Source organism: Zootoca vivipara, chromosome 1, assembly GCF_965207765.1.
Source record: "Zootoca vivipara chromosome 1, rZooViv2.hap1.1, whole genome shotgun sequence".
NCBI classification, from domain to species: domain Eukaryota; kingdom Metazoa; phylum Chordata; class Lepidosauria; order Squamata; family Lacertidae; genus Zootoca; species Zootoca vivipara.
Genome location: NC_142582.1, coordinates 62,565,412 through 62,583,491, shown reverse-complemented (window position 1 = coordinate 62,583,491; position 18,080 = coordinate 62,565,412). Strand labels below are relative to the sequence as shown.

Sequence of the window (18,080 nt, the reverse complement as noted above, 5' to 3'; positions counted from 1 at the left end):
AAGGGACCCCAAGGGTCGAGTCCAAGCCAGGATCTGGGGGACCTACCAAACATAGATAGAAGACATTTATGAAAGATTCCTCTACCCTATTTTGGGCATTTCCTTCCACCCATTGCAGCCGCATATGACAAAGCCCACAATGTTTGGTAGGGTCCCCAGACTCTCTGGAGAGACTTTTAGGGAACAGGGGTACAGGGGGCTGCAGGGGAAAGGAAAAAAAGAGCTTGCCTTCTGCTCATACAACCCAAAAGGCTCCCTGGGGACTCAACTGTTGAGATTTTCTGCTAGTGAGCTTTGGCTATTTCCTGTTGAGAGATGATGTTGGGAGTTTTCTGTTAGTAATCTTTCGATTTCCTGTTTCATATGGCCCCTTCTTGTTCATTACACTTTGGGGATTAATGTTCTGGAAAAGTGAAAAGTAGAATAGAAATGTAACTGGTAAGAAATAACCCTACAGAAAATATATATTAAAAAGGCTGCATTCTGATGCGTTGACAGAGGAGTGGGTTCAGGTAATGGGACTCTAGGGGAGTTGTTTCCTCCTGTACTTAAATATCATGCATGCACCCTCTGAACTGAATGCTGAATGCCTCTTCCTCTATGCTTCTGATGGCTTGTCTGTCCAGTTTGTGAAGCCATCATGCATATTTACTTGATCAAACTTTTATTTAGACCTTAGGGGGAAAGGGCCCTAGTGTTGTTGTTTTACAGTAGAAAAACTGTTCTAAGAATGGGGAGGCAATTTTATGATTGACACAAGAACCACCAGCTCAGTGGGTTTCCCTCAAGCTCAACACAGGAGAGAGGACTGTACTTCTGCTGCAAACTTGCCGAATGCTCTTCCATTTGCAGACTTGCTGTTGCATCTGGATGCGTCCAAAAAGACCTTGCCTAATTGAAAACAGGATCTCACCAGTTTATTGTAAGAGATATTGGCACCTTATGCAGTAATTCATTTTGTAAATATTAGCAATAATGAGAGAATATACAAAAGATCTCCTGAGTGGGAAGAGAGAAAAAGAAGAAAACTGGAGAATGAAAAACATTTTACCACAAAGGGAGGAAGTATGAGAATTGTGCAGACTCTGGGTGTTCAGCGGAGGCTGCAAGCAGTGTTGTGGGGCTGCTACTACCTATGGTACACCTTAAAGATGGGCAACTTGTGGCCCTCCTAGTGTTGGGATTCCAACTCCCAGGAAGCATGGCTAATAGTAAAGGATGATGGGAGTTGTAGTCCAAGGCACCTGGAGAGCACGAGTTTGCAGAAGGCTGGTAAAGATATACATGCTCACTTATTGTGCCCTGTCGTCATTTCTGTCCAAATAAATTTTGCAGAGAAATCTCCAAAGGAGACATTCATGCAGACATTCTCACACTTGTACTTTGCCACCTAAGTAGTATGTGAACACTGTACCCCAAACAGTATTTTTTTCCATAGTTCTCAACTTTTCCAGCCTCTGGCAAGAGCTGCCATTAACCTCACCTGCTAACATGGTACTCACCTTTCACTATTTAGGGTGGATTGTACCAATGAACTTGTCCTGTTTGCACAAGCACGTCTGCTTATGTGATGGAATATACCCACTCTCTCTTCTCCCCATTCCCCTAAATCTGTTTAAGGGTTTTCGCCAATCCTCTGGAGCAAATTTGGAGAAGGAGTGGGGAGCGTGTGAGTAAAGGAGAGAGAGAAGGCATGTTGCACAAGTAGAAGTTTTTGGAGGAATAGAAAAACTTTGTTGGATACCACATAGGCTTTTTACTCCTTGTATTTATTTATCTATTTGCATGCCACTCAACAAATCAAATAAAAAACAAGATGTAGAACCACAACATCCAAAGCTACAGGAATGCAACAGAAATAAATCTGCATCCCCCTTACATTCTTTTTCTCCTTCTCTCTCCCTTCAGACCCCTCTTTTTCTGCTTAACTATGGATACCATACGTCCATAATTCTCTGCACATATGGCAGCATCAAAACAGCTTTGCCCCCTCCAAAAAGCTCAACAACGCTCAACAACTTTTCTGTCTGAATTTTCACTGTTTGGCAACCCTAGCTTAACCCTCTCTTGCCACCTTTTTTGCTTTTTGCCAAAAGAAATGGGTGTTGGCACCTCTGGTGAGCTCAAACCTAGACTGCCCCAAAGCACAGCTTGTGGGGTCCCAATAGGGTTGCCAGACTCAATAGAGGACAGGACTTCTGTGCCTTTAATTGCCCTGCTCTCTTTTGAGTCTGGAAACCTTAAAGAGAAACCAGCAGACCCTTTGTTTAATTTCCAAGCAAAGGGTCTGCTGGTTTCTCTTTAAGGTTTCCAGACTCAAAAGAGAGCAGGGCAATTAAAGGCACAGAAGTCCTGTCCTCTATTGAGTCTGGCAACCCTAGATCCCAACCCACCAAACAAAGATCAGTAGCATATATGCTGTGTGACTTCATGACACTCAGCTGAAACTGGTGAAGTGCAACATTAGCTTTGCCAGTGAAATCCACCTGCTTTCCAAGCAAATCCCTTCCTGCAACTTTGCCTATGCCCACAAGCGTTTCAGGATGGGCACTTGATACAGACAGTGGCTACAGGCAGATACAGAAAGAAAGAACTCCACAGGGAAGGGCCCTAAGTGATTCAGCAACAGAGCAGATGCATTGCATGCAAATGTTCCCAGGCTTAAGCCCCAATATGGCCAGCTAGGGCTGGGAGAAGCTCCTGCCTGAAATCCTCAACTGCTGCAGCCCAACTATGTAGAGCAAGGTGGGGAACTTCTGGCTTCCCATATATTGCAGGACCACAGCTCCCTTTGTTCCCTGATCCTGACCACTAGCCATTGCTGGCTGGGACTGATGGATTCTGAAGGGTCACAGGTCCCCCATCCTAGGTGCAGACTCAGCTAGATGCAGCAGTGGTTTAAGGCAGCTTTTATAAGCCTTATTTGCATTAGACATCAGCTGAGCTTTGCTTCCCTTACTGTGAATTTGTGGGAATGAGTTTGAAGGATCTTTGGTTTAGGCACCCAGCTCGCCTCCACTTTTCAATCTTCCATATTGATAAATGTTTCTGTCCCACAAGGCACACAGGGGGGCTGCCTGGACCTCTTCTCCCCCACCCCATCCAGCCCCATTGTGCTTGCCTTTGAAACATAACCTCCTTTGAAGTGGTGTGTGTGAACAGAAGGCTCAGTTTACCTTAACAGGAATCTGCCCTGTCATCATTACACAAAAGAGGAAGGAAATAGTTTGCAAGTGACATAACAAGAGCCGCCCATGGCTATGTACACAAGCTGCAGGTGAAACAACTCTGTCTTTGTCCTCTTTCAAAGACAGATAAGCCTCTGAACCTGCAGTGGAAATATTTAATTGGAAACTCCCAGCAAATATGGCCAAACAGTAAAATCTGTCTTTCCTCTCTTCATGTGCCATTAACAATGGCTACCGTGCCACATTTCCACCTGATCTTTTCAGATCTGAAGGGAGAAAAATACACAGTGGAGATAAAATTTAACCTCCTTTTGGGATGGAAGTCAGCCTAGGGAGGTGCCTTCGATACAATTATTAATACATAATATTCTATCAGGTCTCTCTCTCTCTCTCTCTCTCTCTCTCTCTCTCTCTCTCTCTCTCTTTCTCTTTCTCTTTCTCTTTCTCTTTCTCTTTCTCTTTCTCTCCCACCCACTCACCCACCATAAAATATATTCATAGAAACTTGAAAGGCGTGCAATAACCTGTATGTTGGAGAGGTTTCTGATGAATACGGAACTCAAAGGCCAGAACTGAAGTAATCAGCTTTCAGCTTCAGTTCCTTCTACTAGTATTTAAAAATATCAGCAGAATTTGTGCAGTGTTAATCCACAAAGCACAGCTAGGAAACCAGAACTGTTGGAGAAGGTTGGGCTCTTGCCCTTAGGCCCCTAACCCTCTCAGGGTACAAGCAGTCGTCGTTGCTCTGTAAAAATTCAGTGGCCAAGTATGGCAAGCAAGATCATCCATCTGGTTTTGAATCTGTCTGTAAAGAACCCAGAGGCAGTTAACTTGTGACCCATTGGGATTGGTAGGGTAGACAGAAGAGAGGCCAGTGGTCCATAGAGTCAGAGCCAGAGCCAAACCCAGGCAGAGCCACAGGAGCCGGGGCCAAGGGGTCTTCGCCCTCCCAATTAAATATTTGAGGGGACACTCCCCAAAAGTTGATGGGCATTGCCATTCAAATGGTGTGTGTGCACTGCATCATGTGATTGATTATCCAGGGTGGGGCTTACCTGCCCTCCCCCATATTTTATCCAAGTTGCCACCCCTGGGCAGAGCCAAACTACCGGTATTTCTCGTTTTGTCTCCAAACTATGTTATACATTTACAGCATTGCCATACCACTTTAAACAGTGAAGCCCCCCCCCCAAGCGAATCATGGGAAGTGTATTTTGTTAAGGTTGCTGACGAGTTGCTTGGAGATCCCTCTTCTACTCACAGGGGTTCAATTCCCAGAGTTCCCTGAAAAGAAGGATTGACTGAGAACAAGAATGCTTGTAAGCAAGAAGATAGGTAGGTTAAGCATAGACTGAAGTTTGTGGGGCAGTGCCCCATTTTCCCTTCTAGACCAACCTCCACTCAAAGAACAGCTTGACAAGAGATCTCTTTCATGACATACAAGAGCAGATTGCTACAACCAAGGACAACCATTAACAAGTCTCAAATGTGGTTTTACAAATAGCACTTTTTTTTAGTGTTAAGAGACTAAAAATAATCTGAAGGGTGTTGACATGAACACACACGTGTGTGTATACAGCAAGGTCCTAGCCAGATCAAAACCCTGCCCTAGCAAGATCATGGAAAGAACAAACACAGCTGTTCGCTCTGATTTCACTGATGACTTTTAGGATGTCGATATCCTGCCACTAGAAAACAGATCGCCAGTCCATATTCACTGCACATCCGCCGTGCTGTTAGCTGGCAAATGGCAGGGTGCTTTTGTCACAAGAACTTAGAGCTGACTCTTTAGAACCACTGGAGGGGTCCTTATATGTGAAGCCCTTGCTCAGTGTAGGAGTTGACCAGTTGAAGGTACAACTGCTCAGGTAACATCTATGAAATGGCTACGCCAACTCTATACAGCTCCACATGCCTGCAAGGGCTATGACCCAGATGGTCTACATGCTTGCAAATAAAAACTTCAGGGTGAAAAGCTCGCTGAGCTCCAAGAGCACCTCTATTATACAGCTACACTGGCTTCCAGTGCATTTCTAGGACAAAGTAGTTTCAACCATTGGACCTGGCCTATTTATTGGACCACCTGCATCTGTGCCATCCTGCCCACACCACAAGGTCTCAGTGGGAGGGCCTTCCTCTTGTGTCCACCCCTTGGGTCTGTGAGGTGGGTGGCCATCAGAGAGAGGGTCTTCGTCATGGTGCTCCCATGACTTTTGAACTCCCTCCCAGTAGATTTGTGACTGGTGTTTACACTTAAGGGTTTTTTAGAAAGTATTAAAGACCTATTCGTTTCAATTGGCCTTCTCTTGGGGAATTTGCTGGATCGAGGCTGGAGTGGATTATGTTACAGAGAATCTGAATGGGTTTTATTCTTTTTTATATCATATTGATTTTCCACCATTACAATTTTTTCCCCGCCATTGTAAGCTGCTTTGGATGGGCTTTGCTTGGAAAGAAAAAGCCTAGACATTAAAAAAGAAAGAAAGTGAGTGCATGGAGGTCACACAGCAGCCAGAGTGCTTGATGGGTTTGTTCCTTCAACTTGGAATTAAGTTTGATGTTCAGATGAAAACGCAGAGTCTTAATAAGAGTGCACACACTGCACCTTCCTTCCTCTCTGATCCATACAGTAATAGCTTTCCCCCTCCAGATGTTTTGCTGGAAGCCAGAGCTCTATGGCAAGAAAACAGACGATTGGCTCATATTTAATTAAGCCTCTGGGCCAAATCTCAGTTTTCATTTCATCCAGTTGTGGATTCAAAATAAAAGCTTAGCACCGGCTGAGGTTTTAGAGGCTTTAGGTTTCCCAATGATTCAAATTGCACCCAGGTGCTGGGAAAGGGAGGGTAGGGAAAAGCCGTGATTATTTTTGTCCCCTTTCTTTTTACAAAGGCTGGATACCGGTAGATATCCCTTTCAGCTCATGGTCTCCAAAGAAGTTGAAACCGTGGAGCACTGTGGGTTGTGCTCTTATTCATTATTCAAATGCAGCTAATGATCACTCCTGTACTGATGCAATGTCATAAGAGAGCACACAGCTCTGAAAGAATTATATGAAAATTATATATATATATATATATATAATAATAATAATTTTGGTAGGGGGAAATGCAGTCAAAACAGCAATGAATGAGTGCTATATTGGAAAACTCTTGAATTTCCCTTAGGTACAGAAATATTGCCATGGGAAATGCCTTGGACATATTTTTTTTAAAATGGAAAGGCATTGCATACATGTAACAAATAAATAACAAATCTACTTATACTGGTACTTATATTCAGAGGCGTAGCAAGCCCGGGTGGTACCTGGTGCAGATTTTTTTTTATCACCCTCTGAATATTTTATCACCCTCTGATAAAAAAAATCTGCACCAGGCTCCCATCTGCACTGCCTTGGCTCCCATCTGTCCCCCTCCCTCCCTGGCTCGCTGTAAAGCGGCAAAGGGTGGGAGGGAGCCTGGGAGGGACGGGATCCTCTGCTCGCAGCTGCAGCCACGAATGGAGGATCCTCTACATGCGGCTGCGGTGGCGTGATGGCTGCTTGTGTCGCTGTGGCGGGGCACCACCTTGTAACCCCCGGAGATATGCCACCGGAAGCACACCACCCCCCGCCCCCCATTGCAACGCCACTGCTTATATTGCACACTTTATATTGCTTATCCACACTTTACCTTTCCTCTGCTCTTTCCAGGCACTAGCCACACTTTAAAGCTGTGTCTGATCTCCCCCTTTTTTGACCTGGAGTTTCCTTACAAAAACCTGCTCTTTAAAGCCGAATCGGAGCAAATGTCAATCTGCGGAAAACCCGAATTGATGTTTGTTCCAATTGGGTGCTAAAGAGCGGGTAAGTGTGGCTAAGCCCTTATACTGGCTTAAGAGACATCTCTTTTCCATAGGAATACTAGGGTCGCCAACTTTGGGGGGGGGCAGAATTTTTAGGAAACACCCTTGATGCCAGTCAAAAATGGCTGTCATGGGGATGTGGCATAACACAAAATTGTTGCTGTGGTAGCGCAACATATGAAGTGTCTGCTGCACCTGAAAGAGCAGAAAAAGAGGCAGGGCCACAAAGAGACAGGAACCCACCAATGGGGGAAAGGCATCTACATCAGAGCCACCATCATGCCCACTCACAGTGAGAAGCTCTTTCTACCTCTTCTCTGTTCAGAACAGAAGGAAGTGTGGGTGTCTACTCTCGGCATCCAGTGAAATGTTTTGGGGAGGGGGGTGTTATTCAATGTAGGAGAGCCTGAGCCAGTGCAAACACAATATGACCAAGAGCAAATACATTGCTGAAATTTGAGAGGTTATCTAATGAGACCTTTCTTGGATGCCATAGAAAATACTGGTGGGCACTACATGGCCCTCATGCTAGACTCCTGCATCAGGCAATATCAGACAAACTCATTGAACTACAATTCACAGGGGAAATCAGGGTCAGAGACAGCGTTTGGGGGCATAGAGCTCTACAGTGGGACCCCTCCTGTGCCAATGTCCTTCAGTGGGCTCATCTAACGTAGACACTTCCGATCCACATTTTTATTCTCTACCATGCTCCAGAGTGATGCTATATTGGGAACATTGTGAGAAATTAAAATGGTGTCTGCTTAGTTGCCGAGTGCTGGGGGTGTCTATAAAGGGAGCCACAGCAGGCATTGCCTGAGGAGGTTGTGCAATGATGCCAGACCTGCATAAATCCCACGCGAGTACATACTGTAGATAGACCCTCAATATCCATGCATCATAAGGGGGGGGGGAAGGACACCAATACTATTTACAGCACATAAAGGTGGTTGTGCAAGAAGATCCCAAGCGTGGAATTATTTGACCAAAGTTTATTGATGAATGAGCAACATCACCTAAAGAGGGGCATATGAATTGGATATGGCACACGTTTGAGTGACTTAAAGAAAAAAAGTGTGACCTATGTGTTCTTGATATCACAGATAGTAGTGTTTTGTCTAAGGGCCAAACTAGACGTGATGTTTAATATATCTTTGTATTTCAAAAGAAAAATTCAAATAGAATCAGCTTTTTTTTTCTGAGGGGGGGGGGATGATAATTCTCAGGATTGTAGATGTGGAGGGTGAAATTAATCAATTCCCCACCCTTCTGAACTCCAGAAGAAAAAAAATTCCTCCTACCGTAAGTGGTTGCCAATAGGGAATTTCCCCCAATGCAAACTGCACCTGTAGGGGAGGGATTTTCCTCTGGATCACAGCAGGGTTAAATTCTCCCTTCCTGCTGATTCTATTTGCAGCTTTAAAAACATGCACATAAAAGGCTGGGCCCTAAGGAGACTTCTAGTCATTGATCTGGAAGATGCCTTTTAAATACTGTACCTCATATGGCTAATCCATTTCTGTAAAACCAAGGTCTCTTGGGAGGCAGAGGGGGGATTTTAACCCCATTTTATTACCTAGTTTTCTTTTGGTGTAGGGAGCTTCCTCCTGGATGTATACTGGCACAGCTCCAAATAATTACACATCATGATGGTTGAACATTTTCCTTATTAGATTCTGCTTCTGGATTCCTTCCATGAGACTGCCTACGCCACTGTCATTTATTGGTACGCCTTGAGCAATTCCAACTTTGGTCATGTTCCATATTCTGAATGTCAGCTTCAAGTCAGAGCACTTTTAAGAATTATCCTTTTAAAGGAAAACAATGTGCTCCACAAGCCTCTTATTGTATTTCTTTAATCTTATTCATGGTCCTAGATCTTGTCTCCTCTTGCCCCTTCATCGTTTTTTACCTGGTGATCAAGCCCCAGAAGCCTTGCCAAATATTTATGAAAAAGAGGGGTGGGGGAGAAAACACTCACGGATGAGAACAAAGATAGAAAGCTTATCCAAATAAAAGAAATGAAAATAAAACGTTGGTCCACTAAAAAGGCCAAGAGCCAGATATAATCTTGAGCAAGTAGACTCGCATAACTACTGGAGACATTAGACAGACTTGCACCAAAAGTCACTTCTCACTAGTTCATTAGGGCTTGGATGCATATCACAATGTGGGTGTTAATCTGAAACCAGATCAGCAATGCACAAAGACATTGACACTGGCAGCATAAAACAGCAGTGGTTTGAGAACTGGACTTTAGGTCTAGGCCAATGTAACAAGCCGTGCAAGCAAGAAGGTATTTGAAGAAGTTTCTTCTATTACAGAACAGGTGATACAGCCTGATCTGAGGCTAGCGTTATCAACTCTATTTACACATGGCCATAAGAATTTACCATCTTCTTCATGTCTGTAGCAGCTAGAAATATATTGACACAATTCTGGAAAACAGCTACTAAATTAACTCTGGAGGCATGATATGATAAGACCAGGGGTCAGCAACATTTTTCAGCCGTGGGCCGGTCACTGTCCCTCAGACCATGTGGGGGGCCGGGCTATATTTTTTGGGGGGGAAATGAACAACTTCCTATGCCCCACAAACAACCCAGAGATGCATTTTAAATAAAGGCACACATTCTACTCATGTAAAAACACCAGGCAGGTCCCACAAATAACCCAGAGATGCATTTAAATAAAAGGACACATTCTACTCATGTAAAAACATGCTGATTCCTGGACCGTCTGTGGGCTGGATTGGGAAGGCGATTGGGCCGCATCCGACCCACAAGCCTTAGGTTGCCTACCCCTGGATAAGACTATGGGACATAGCTCTTGTGGAGAAAGTAAGGAAGCATCCTGGAGCACTAAGGAACCCAAAGACCAAAGATGATTTTGAAACCGTACGGTGTTGTTACATGTTTATTTAGTACCCTGGGAGGGACAACAATTGTCCCATCATCACCAGCTACTCACAGCTCACTCTGGGACAATCCGTTAAGGCAGAGAATAGAAGATGCTTCACAGATATAATCAACTCTACCCTATTGTACAAACCTGCTTAATGTTTTCACTTAATCATTTACATTGTATATGCATGGATATTTTTTTTGGGGGGGGGTGTTATATGGGGATTGCTTAAGTACTTCCATAAGAATAAAGTTTTAAAAAGAAAAGAAAAAAGAGTGCATTGAGCTCAGGTGTAAGGCATGTTCTTTGCATGCAGGCGGTCACAGGTTTAATCCCTGGTACTTCCAGCTACAGCTTCTTGCCTGACACCCAGTGTCAACAACACCAAACTAGGTGTCTCAACAGTCTGACATGGGATAAGGGATTTTCCTATTTGCCTAAGTTTGTGCTGCTGCATGAATCCTTCCTGGAGGATAAGGCTAGCAGTGGCTACTAGCTATGACGACTATGTTCTACATCTACAGTTTGAAGCAGTGCGGTGCTGAACACCCATCACTGGGAACTGCAGATGGGGAGAGTGCTGTTGTGTTCAGGTTGCTTCCCCAGAGCACATGTCAAGCCACTTTGAGAAAAGGATGCTGGACTAGGTCTCCTTTGGCCTGATCCCGTAGGCTCTTATGTTCTCAGGAACCGAGAGAGAGAAATAATAGAAACCTTAGCCTCCTCCTGGTTGGGGTGTTGTACATTTATTATCCAAATCCTGGCTGACACCCTGGCCTACGGACTAGATTTTGCATTTACTGTCATTTAATTAGAACTGGGAGGAGTCCAGGAAAGTGAGTGACATATGATTAACTCCATGTTGAAAGCCAGAAAGGCGGCTGTACTTTTGCTGGATATTCTTATGTACATGAATGCAGATGAATTACACACTTAAGAATGTACATGGATGCAGAAGAGTTTCCCACACTAAGCAGTAGAGACTGGCAGGGCTGTGCGGATAGGGTTGCATTGGTTTCTGCCTGCCCACACTGCGCATCGCTGAAAGATGCCAAGAAGGAGCAGCAGGGGGTTGGGCACTTTATGGATGCCATGTCAGAAAGGTTGGGTTGGCTCTGCTGCTGTTCCTACACCATGCTGAGCTCCCCACCGCCCTCCCCCTCACCATCTCAGTAACAGGCGACATAGGGCATTGGAAACTCAGAACAGTGCAGCCCCACTGGCTGCTACAGGCATTATGCATAGGCAGCCCAGACTTCTCCCCACACGTGAAGTTTGTGCAAGTCTCTGAAACAAAGAATCTCAGAATCTTTTTTTTTATTTTAAGTTTCCAGCCCTTATAGTTGCAGAACTATTTCTGGAAGATATAATGCCATGTCACATACACACACTCCGACTTGGGCCCCAGGTTATGGGTGCCCAGCACGAGCGACATGACATCATGATGTAACATAACATCATGATGTCATGTGCCCCGCAGAAGTCAGATTGGACAGCTTCTCCAAGGCCTTGATGCTTTGCGAGGTACCAGAGGTTGCATCGGGGGCCCGGTGGTAGGGGTGCTGAGCACCCACAACAAAAAATGTGGGTGCTCAGGCCCCCAGGGCCCCCTAGAGATGGTGCCCCTGCACATATATATATATGAAGAGATTTCAGTGGTTGTCTCAAGTTCCTGCTGCCTCACCCCATTTATGTCCAATAAGAACACAGAACATAGGAAGCTGCCTTGTATTGAGTCAGACCATCTAGCCCAGCATTGTCTACACTGACTGGCAGCAGCTCTCTGGAATTATAGGCAGGAGGAGACAGATATTGAACTTGGGACTTTCGGCCTTCAAAGCAGGAGTTAACCACTGAAATATGGTGCTTCCCCCAAATAATGGCCTCATCATCAAAAAAAGAAAAAGTAGAATAAAGTGTTTGTCACCTCTCCTTTGGCATTCACCAAGGCTGGGGAAATGATATGAAAATTATGTTATAATTGCATGTAACCATGTATGGAAATAACTGGCAGCTCTCCAGTTTGTATCTCTGATGTGGTTCCCAGTCATGAACAAATCACCCACCACTGAAGCCAAGTTGTTTCCTCAGCATGTGTACATAATAAGTGTGGCAGTGCTAGATCTTGATCGACATAATTTGCCCACAGTTCCTTCCTTTAGGAAATGGCGAACCTCTTTCAAGTCCGAAGGGGCTGCTCATAAAAACTAAAAACGCTGGCAAACACATTAAAACACATGCTTTGAATAGACAAACAAGCTTCTCATGACCATTAAATCAGAATGGCAGTAGAGCGAAGGGGCAATGTTCTTAGGTGGGAAGGAAGATGAACAGAGAAGAAATGGCTTAAAACTCTTGGGTGGGGTGGGGGGCATATTTGATCTGCAGATCAGCCACTCCTGCTTTAGAAGATCACTTATTTCATGAACAGCAGCAAAAAAACAAAAAGCAAACCTTTGATATATTGAAGAGGCACTGGCTCTGGATTGGGGAATTTTCTTCAGCAGGAGCATAACCCGTCCCCCCACCCGCCCGATCCGTACCCCTCCCAATCTTGTTCTTAATGTGGAATGTGTGCTATGAGTACACATAAACAAATGGTCTTCTCTTCCCACTGCAGCAGATGCCTCACTGTTTCTGAAACACAATGGGTGTGTGTCTGTTTGAGTTTTCATATAACCAAGCCATTCTTTTCTGAATGTATACACACAAACACAAAGGGAGATTTAAAGCAAACAGGATACTGATAGAATTGCCTCCTTCCTTTCAGTGATAAGATCAGCCACTTTTCCATCCTGAAGCTTTAAAAGAAAGTAATTCAAAGGAAGTAATTCACACATTTGTGTATTTCAAAGAGGTTTCTCCTGTAAGGCCTGCTATCTTTCAATCTAAGCAAAACTGTTGAACTGACATTTGCTGGACAACAAAACAAAAGGCACACACTCAGCAGAAGCCCTGTACAAAGATGTCTGCTTGACCAATGGGGTTCTCCCCTTTCTCTCCCCCATATTTCCCCTGTACCCCTGAAATTGGCTTCAGGGTGGGGGTCAGGAGAACCCCAGAAGCGCTGCATGGGGAAAGGAGGGGGGGGGTTGGAAAAAAATTTCCACTGATGGAATGAGCAGAGGAGCATGATGTTGAATTCCTTCCAAAATCACATGTATTGCTATATAGTCCGTAAACAATCAGAGCTGTACATGTTTATGGGCATCCCCACATGCATCCAGTTGGCCACTGTGGGAACAGAATAGGATAGGTCAGGCATGGGGAACCTTCAGCACACAGCCCAAATGACTCTTGGCAGAGCTCGTAATTTGGCTTGCAAGGCCATTTGGCCCCAGCCAAGCTGACCTGTCACTCAACATCAGATGTTCAATGGAACATTTCAGAGCTTTAAAGTGCCCTCCTGATGGTTGCTTTGCAGTGGGAGTGACATCTGGTGCTGTTTAAATTTAGTGCCAAGTACAAGTCCTGCTATTTTGGAATAAATCTGCTCTGCTATATAGCTCTCAGTTGGGAGTTTCCATGTGCAACCCATTTCAGTGGATTTGCATTCGGCACAGAATTTAAAAAACACCAAAGGTGAACCCCACTGCACAGACACAACCACGAGTGCACAGCTTAAGAAGGATCCTTTGCAACAAAGCTGGCTTTCGGCAATATTTTAAATTCAGTGCTCCAAGCAAGGCCTGCTTTTGTCTGGAGGGTTTGGACCCACCTGATGTCATATAATGACAGGTGAATACAGGAAAGGTGAACCCCACCCACCTGTCAAAATTGCTGGGGGTTGGCCTAGATGACCCTCGGGGCACCTTCCTAATCTCAATGATTCTATGAAAAAGCGACCCATAGAGGGGTGGGCCACTTACTGATCCTGTCCACTAGATAAAAGTAATCCCACCCCCACCCCCAAGATCAGCCTTTGCTCTTTTATTTCTTTTTCTTCTTTCCATTGAAGTGAAAATTACATTGTGCTTATGTTAATAATTTATATGATGGAGAATGTCTTAAAGCCTATTAATTAGCACTCTATTATTTTAATTAGCTCTCTATAAAATCTGCTAAACAGGAACCATCCAATTATAGTCAGATGAAATTCACCGACTTGTTAGCTTCCATAACCCTCAACACAATGGAGAAGAAAATGGAGCTATATAATCCAAAGCCAAAAAGGGCTGCTTCCTGTAAATGGATTCAGCAGAAATGACAATTATCACAGCGTCTGCATCAGATACCTTTAGACAGTTTTACATACAGACTTGGCTTGAAGGCTGATCTGATAAACCTCATGACTCTTTGTAAGCCATGTGCCTTATGCCCTTTTAAAGTGTGGGTTTTTTTGGAGGGGTGTTATTGGGTTGTTATTATTATTATGTAGTTTGTGGTTTTATATTTCGATTTTATTCTGTGAACTGCCCTGAGACCTCCAGGTATAGGGTGGCATATAAATTCAACAACAACAACAACAATAATAAAAGGCACGCAATAAAAATATTATAATAACTCAGCCTAAAAAGAAAAGTTTCTAGCACTCATGGGCTGTGTCCCAGAGAGCAATACTTTAGACATGCCTGAGGATTTGCATGTATTACAGGAGGATATTTGACCTTTTTCTGGGAGCAGCAAACACCCATGAAATACTGTATCACAAACCTTCAAATATCACAAAAGTATTTGAAAGCCCCCTTGCTTTGCCATGTGACATGGGAGTCTGCCGTTGAAGAAACACAAGTCCAAACTGCTTCTTGGGATTCATGCTAACAAACATTTTATGTTAGCATTGTGCCATAAATATTCAGAACACACAACTACCATCAACATCCCCCACCAACATATTGCAAAGAGAGTACACAGAGAGGATTGTATTGGAGAACAAAATCGTTTTTTTGGGGGGGGGATAAAAATGAAAAATCCTTCCAGTAGCACCTTAGAGACCAACTAAGTTTGTCATAGGTATGAGCTTTCGTGTGCATGCACACTTCTTCAGATACACTGAAACAGAAGAAGTGTGCATGCACACGAAGTGTGTATCTGAAGAAGTGTGCATGCACACGAAAGCTCATACCTATGACAAACTTAGTTGGTCTCTAAGGTGCTACTGGAAGGATTTTTTTATTTTTATTTTGACTGCGTCAGACCAACACGGCTACCTACCTGTAACTAGTACTTTGGGGGGGAAACGGAGAGGTGACCAATAGGCCTAACAAGCCCTTTTCACGCTTTCTCCCCTTAGGGGACAACAGTTGCACAAGGGGAAGGGTGGTGTCACACTTGCTGCCCCTACTCTCACCACTGTTTTCCTTCCATCCCCTCCCCACCATGAGGGAGAAGGTTTGAAAGGGGGAGCCTGCTCCATGTGTATACCGGTAGCAGAACCCCGAAGGCTGATATACAGGTGAGGCGGCCTAGGAGAGACGGCCTGTGCTGCTGCAGCTTTTCCACAGCACCTAGAAATTCCCTGTTCAATCTGGTCTTGGCCATTCCCCATACAGTATACTCTGTTTTTCTTAGCCGCCCTAATGTATGCATCTTTGCTTCCTCAAAAATGTCCCAGTCCAACGGCGACGCATCCCATTTCACCACGAGCCACCCTACCACCTCCACTGGAGAAGCAGCACCAGTGGTGGGGCAGGGCACCCACAGAGACCCTGCCTGAGGCGGTGGCTTCACCCTGCCTAATGGGTGGGCCAGACCCAGTCAGTCCTCACCACAGTGAAGGTCCCCCTCCCCCTCTGCACTGAGTGATCGTTATTGAAACATAGTGTATCTTCAGGCTGCAGGCACCCAAACCCCTGGCTGGACTTTCTCGAAAAATTTCTGATATGGTAAAAGACTTTGGGAGATGAGAGATCACAGCAGCTCTCGGTGCCAACCTCCTTACCATTTGAAGGATTCCACAATATGCCATCACGTACCCAGACGCCGCTGCTTCCAGGCCAAAGAAATCGATAGATACGATAGAAAACATGATCAGGAACACACCTGAGGTTAAGGAAAAGACAGCCTCTTTTTAGAAGGCAGGCGGCAGTGCTCAGCACTGCTAACTAGAGATATCAAGAACTGAGCATGGGGCACAAGCCATGTAAACTATGAACTCTGTAGTGGCCTGCAAAGGTGCGGTGCTGCTGCTCTCCTGGGTCCCAAATGCAGCATGTTGCCAGTGCTTACCTGTGGGAGAAGGGGAGTGGTGAGGTGCAGAGGGCTTGGAGCTTTGCGGTGTGGCAGAGCCAATCTGATGCTCTCACCCTTAGGCACCTGCACAACCCTCAAGCTCCCCAGGCCTCAACCCTCCTCCTGCAGTGAGCACCAGCAACACACTGTGTGTGGAAGCCAGGAGAACATTGGTGCTTCGTTTTTGCCACTGCTACTATGTGCTTTATCACCACTGAGCTATACTCTTCCCCCTTAAATGCGGTATATTTTAAAACCTGTTCATTTGGCATGACTAAAATTGCAATGGCATGTACTTTTTCTGTGACATCCCTTGAAATGGACAAGTCACTAAGAAAAACAGAAATGATACAGGGGAAACTACCAAAGACATTTGAAACATTGGTAGAAAATAATGATATAGTAAAGTTGATATCTGGAGGGTGAAAAACCCGACAGCAAAAGAATTTACTTATTATTCAGAAACCCCACACAAGTTGGAGTAGAATTGATCACATTTGGATATCAAAACAGTGGGTCCCTAAAGTAACTAAGGCAGAAATCTTACCAAAAATCCTGTCAGACCACAATTCAGTAACAATAACTTGGAGAATAGAAGGTAAGCCTCCCTATAGATGGAGAGGATGAATGATTACCTACTGGACAATGAGGAAATCCTAGAAAGAGCTAAAGAACAACTAAACTCATACTTTAAATTAAATTTGGGTAAAGGGACTGACGTAAACCCTGTATGGGACGCCGTAAGGCGGTCGTTCTTTATCCAACAAAACTGTATTTTAAAAAGGAAAAGAGACAAAGGTAACGAAGAGATATAAGTTAACAATTGGAAGGTAAAATGTAATTGAATTACAAGATGTTATTTCTGTGTAAAAATTAATAAAGATTATAAAGGGGGGGAAATCTCTTTCACACAAAGACATCTGAAGCACAGTGTAGTGGTTGGGGTGTTGGGAAAGGACTGGGAAGGCCCAGGTTTCAAATCCCACAAAATCGCAAGTTTCACTTGTGTGATCTTGTGACATACTTCCTTAGCACAGCAACGGGGTTGTTGCAAGAACAAAATGGAGGACAGAGAACTATGTGTGCTACCTTGAGCTCTTTGCCAGAAAGGCAGGAGATGATAGATAGATGGATGGATGGATAGATAGATAGATAGATAGATAGGTGATAGATGTGCATATATATATGCAGTCAGTAAGTAAATGTTTATCTGCACTAAAACATATACCTCTCACTTGCAGAAAAGTATCAATTTATGTTCTTGCACAGCTAACTTATGGAGTTAAGCAGTGAACACTAGATCATGGTTAAGTCTAGCACAGATGAAGTTCACATCTACATTGCATGTGCAGGGTAGCCAATCCACAAGAGCTTTAAAGTAAGTCTTACTGAGTCCAATGGGGCTTACTCTCAGGAAAGTGTGCACAGGACTGTAATGTTCAGCAGAAGCATGCTTTCCAAAGTGAGTTTCCATAATTAAGTGGACTGTGCTTTGTCAGTTTCTCAAAAGTTTTCTTGCTTTGAAAAAGAGGCTTTCATTTCCCTGCATTATCTCTCAGGGAATGTTAAGAGTTCTTTAGAACTTTGGTGGGTGTGGGATTTTGAGCTCGCCTCATCATTAAATGGTGGCCAAGGGTGTGTGTTCTTCTTTTCAGTAAGCATTTCCACAGAAATCAGCAGCATACCTGGCTGCAATTCCTGCTGTGAAAACCCCCACAGGAAGGTAATGTCTTACCCAGAAGGGCTGCAGAATGCAGCCCACTAGTGCGGTGATGTGTAGGATGAAAGACAAGATATGTCCAAATACTCATGAGTCACCTCAGAAGTAAAGCAACTGTGACAAACCCCTTGGGAGTATTACTGAAATTTTCACTCCCCTTTGATATTTTTCAAATGCAATTTCTTTTCTTTTCTCTAATTGACGGAGAACGGGGCAGATGGAATTGTCAGCACAACATTAACCTGTGTACATCA

The 18,080-nt window shown here is 44.3% G+C and overlaps 1 protein-coding gene across 4 annotated transcripts in view; it reads right to left on the bottom strand.

The window, feature by feature from the left end:
• Positions 1-18,080, bottom strand: part of SLC67A1 (solute carrier family 67 member 1) — a 101,848-nt gene that overhangs the window by 18,133 nt on the left and 65,635 nt on the right. For all 4 annotated transcript variants that reach the window (XM_088666429.1, XM_060276191.2, XM_088666425.1 and 1 more), the window contains exon 8: positions 15,817-15,917. In XM_088666429.1, coding sequence (XP_088522555.1) covers positions 15,817-15,917 — 101 coding nt within the window. The remainder of the gene's footprint in view (positions 1-15,816; positions 15,918-18,080) is intronic.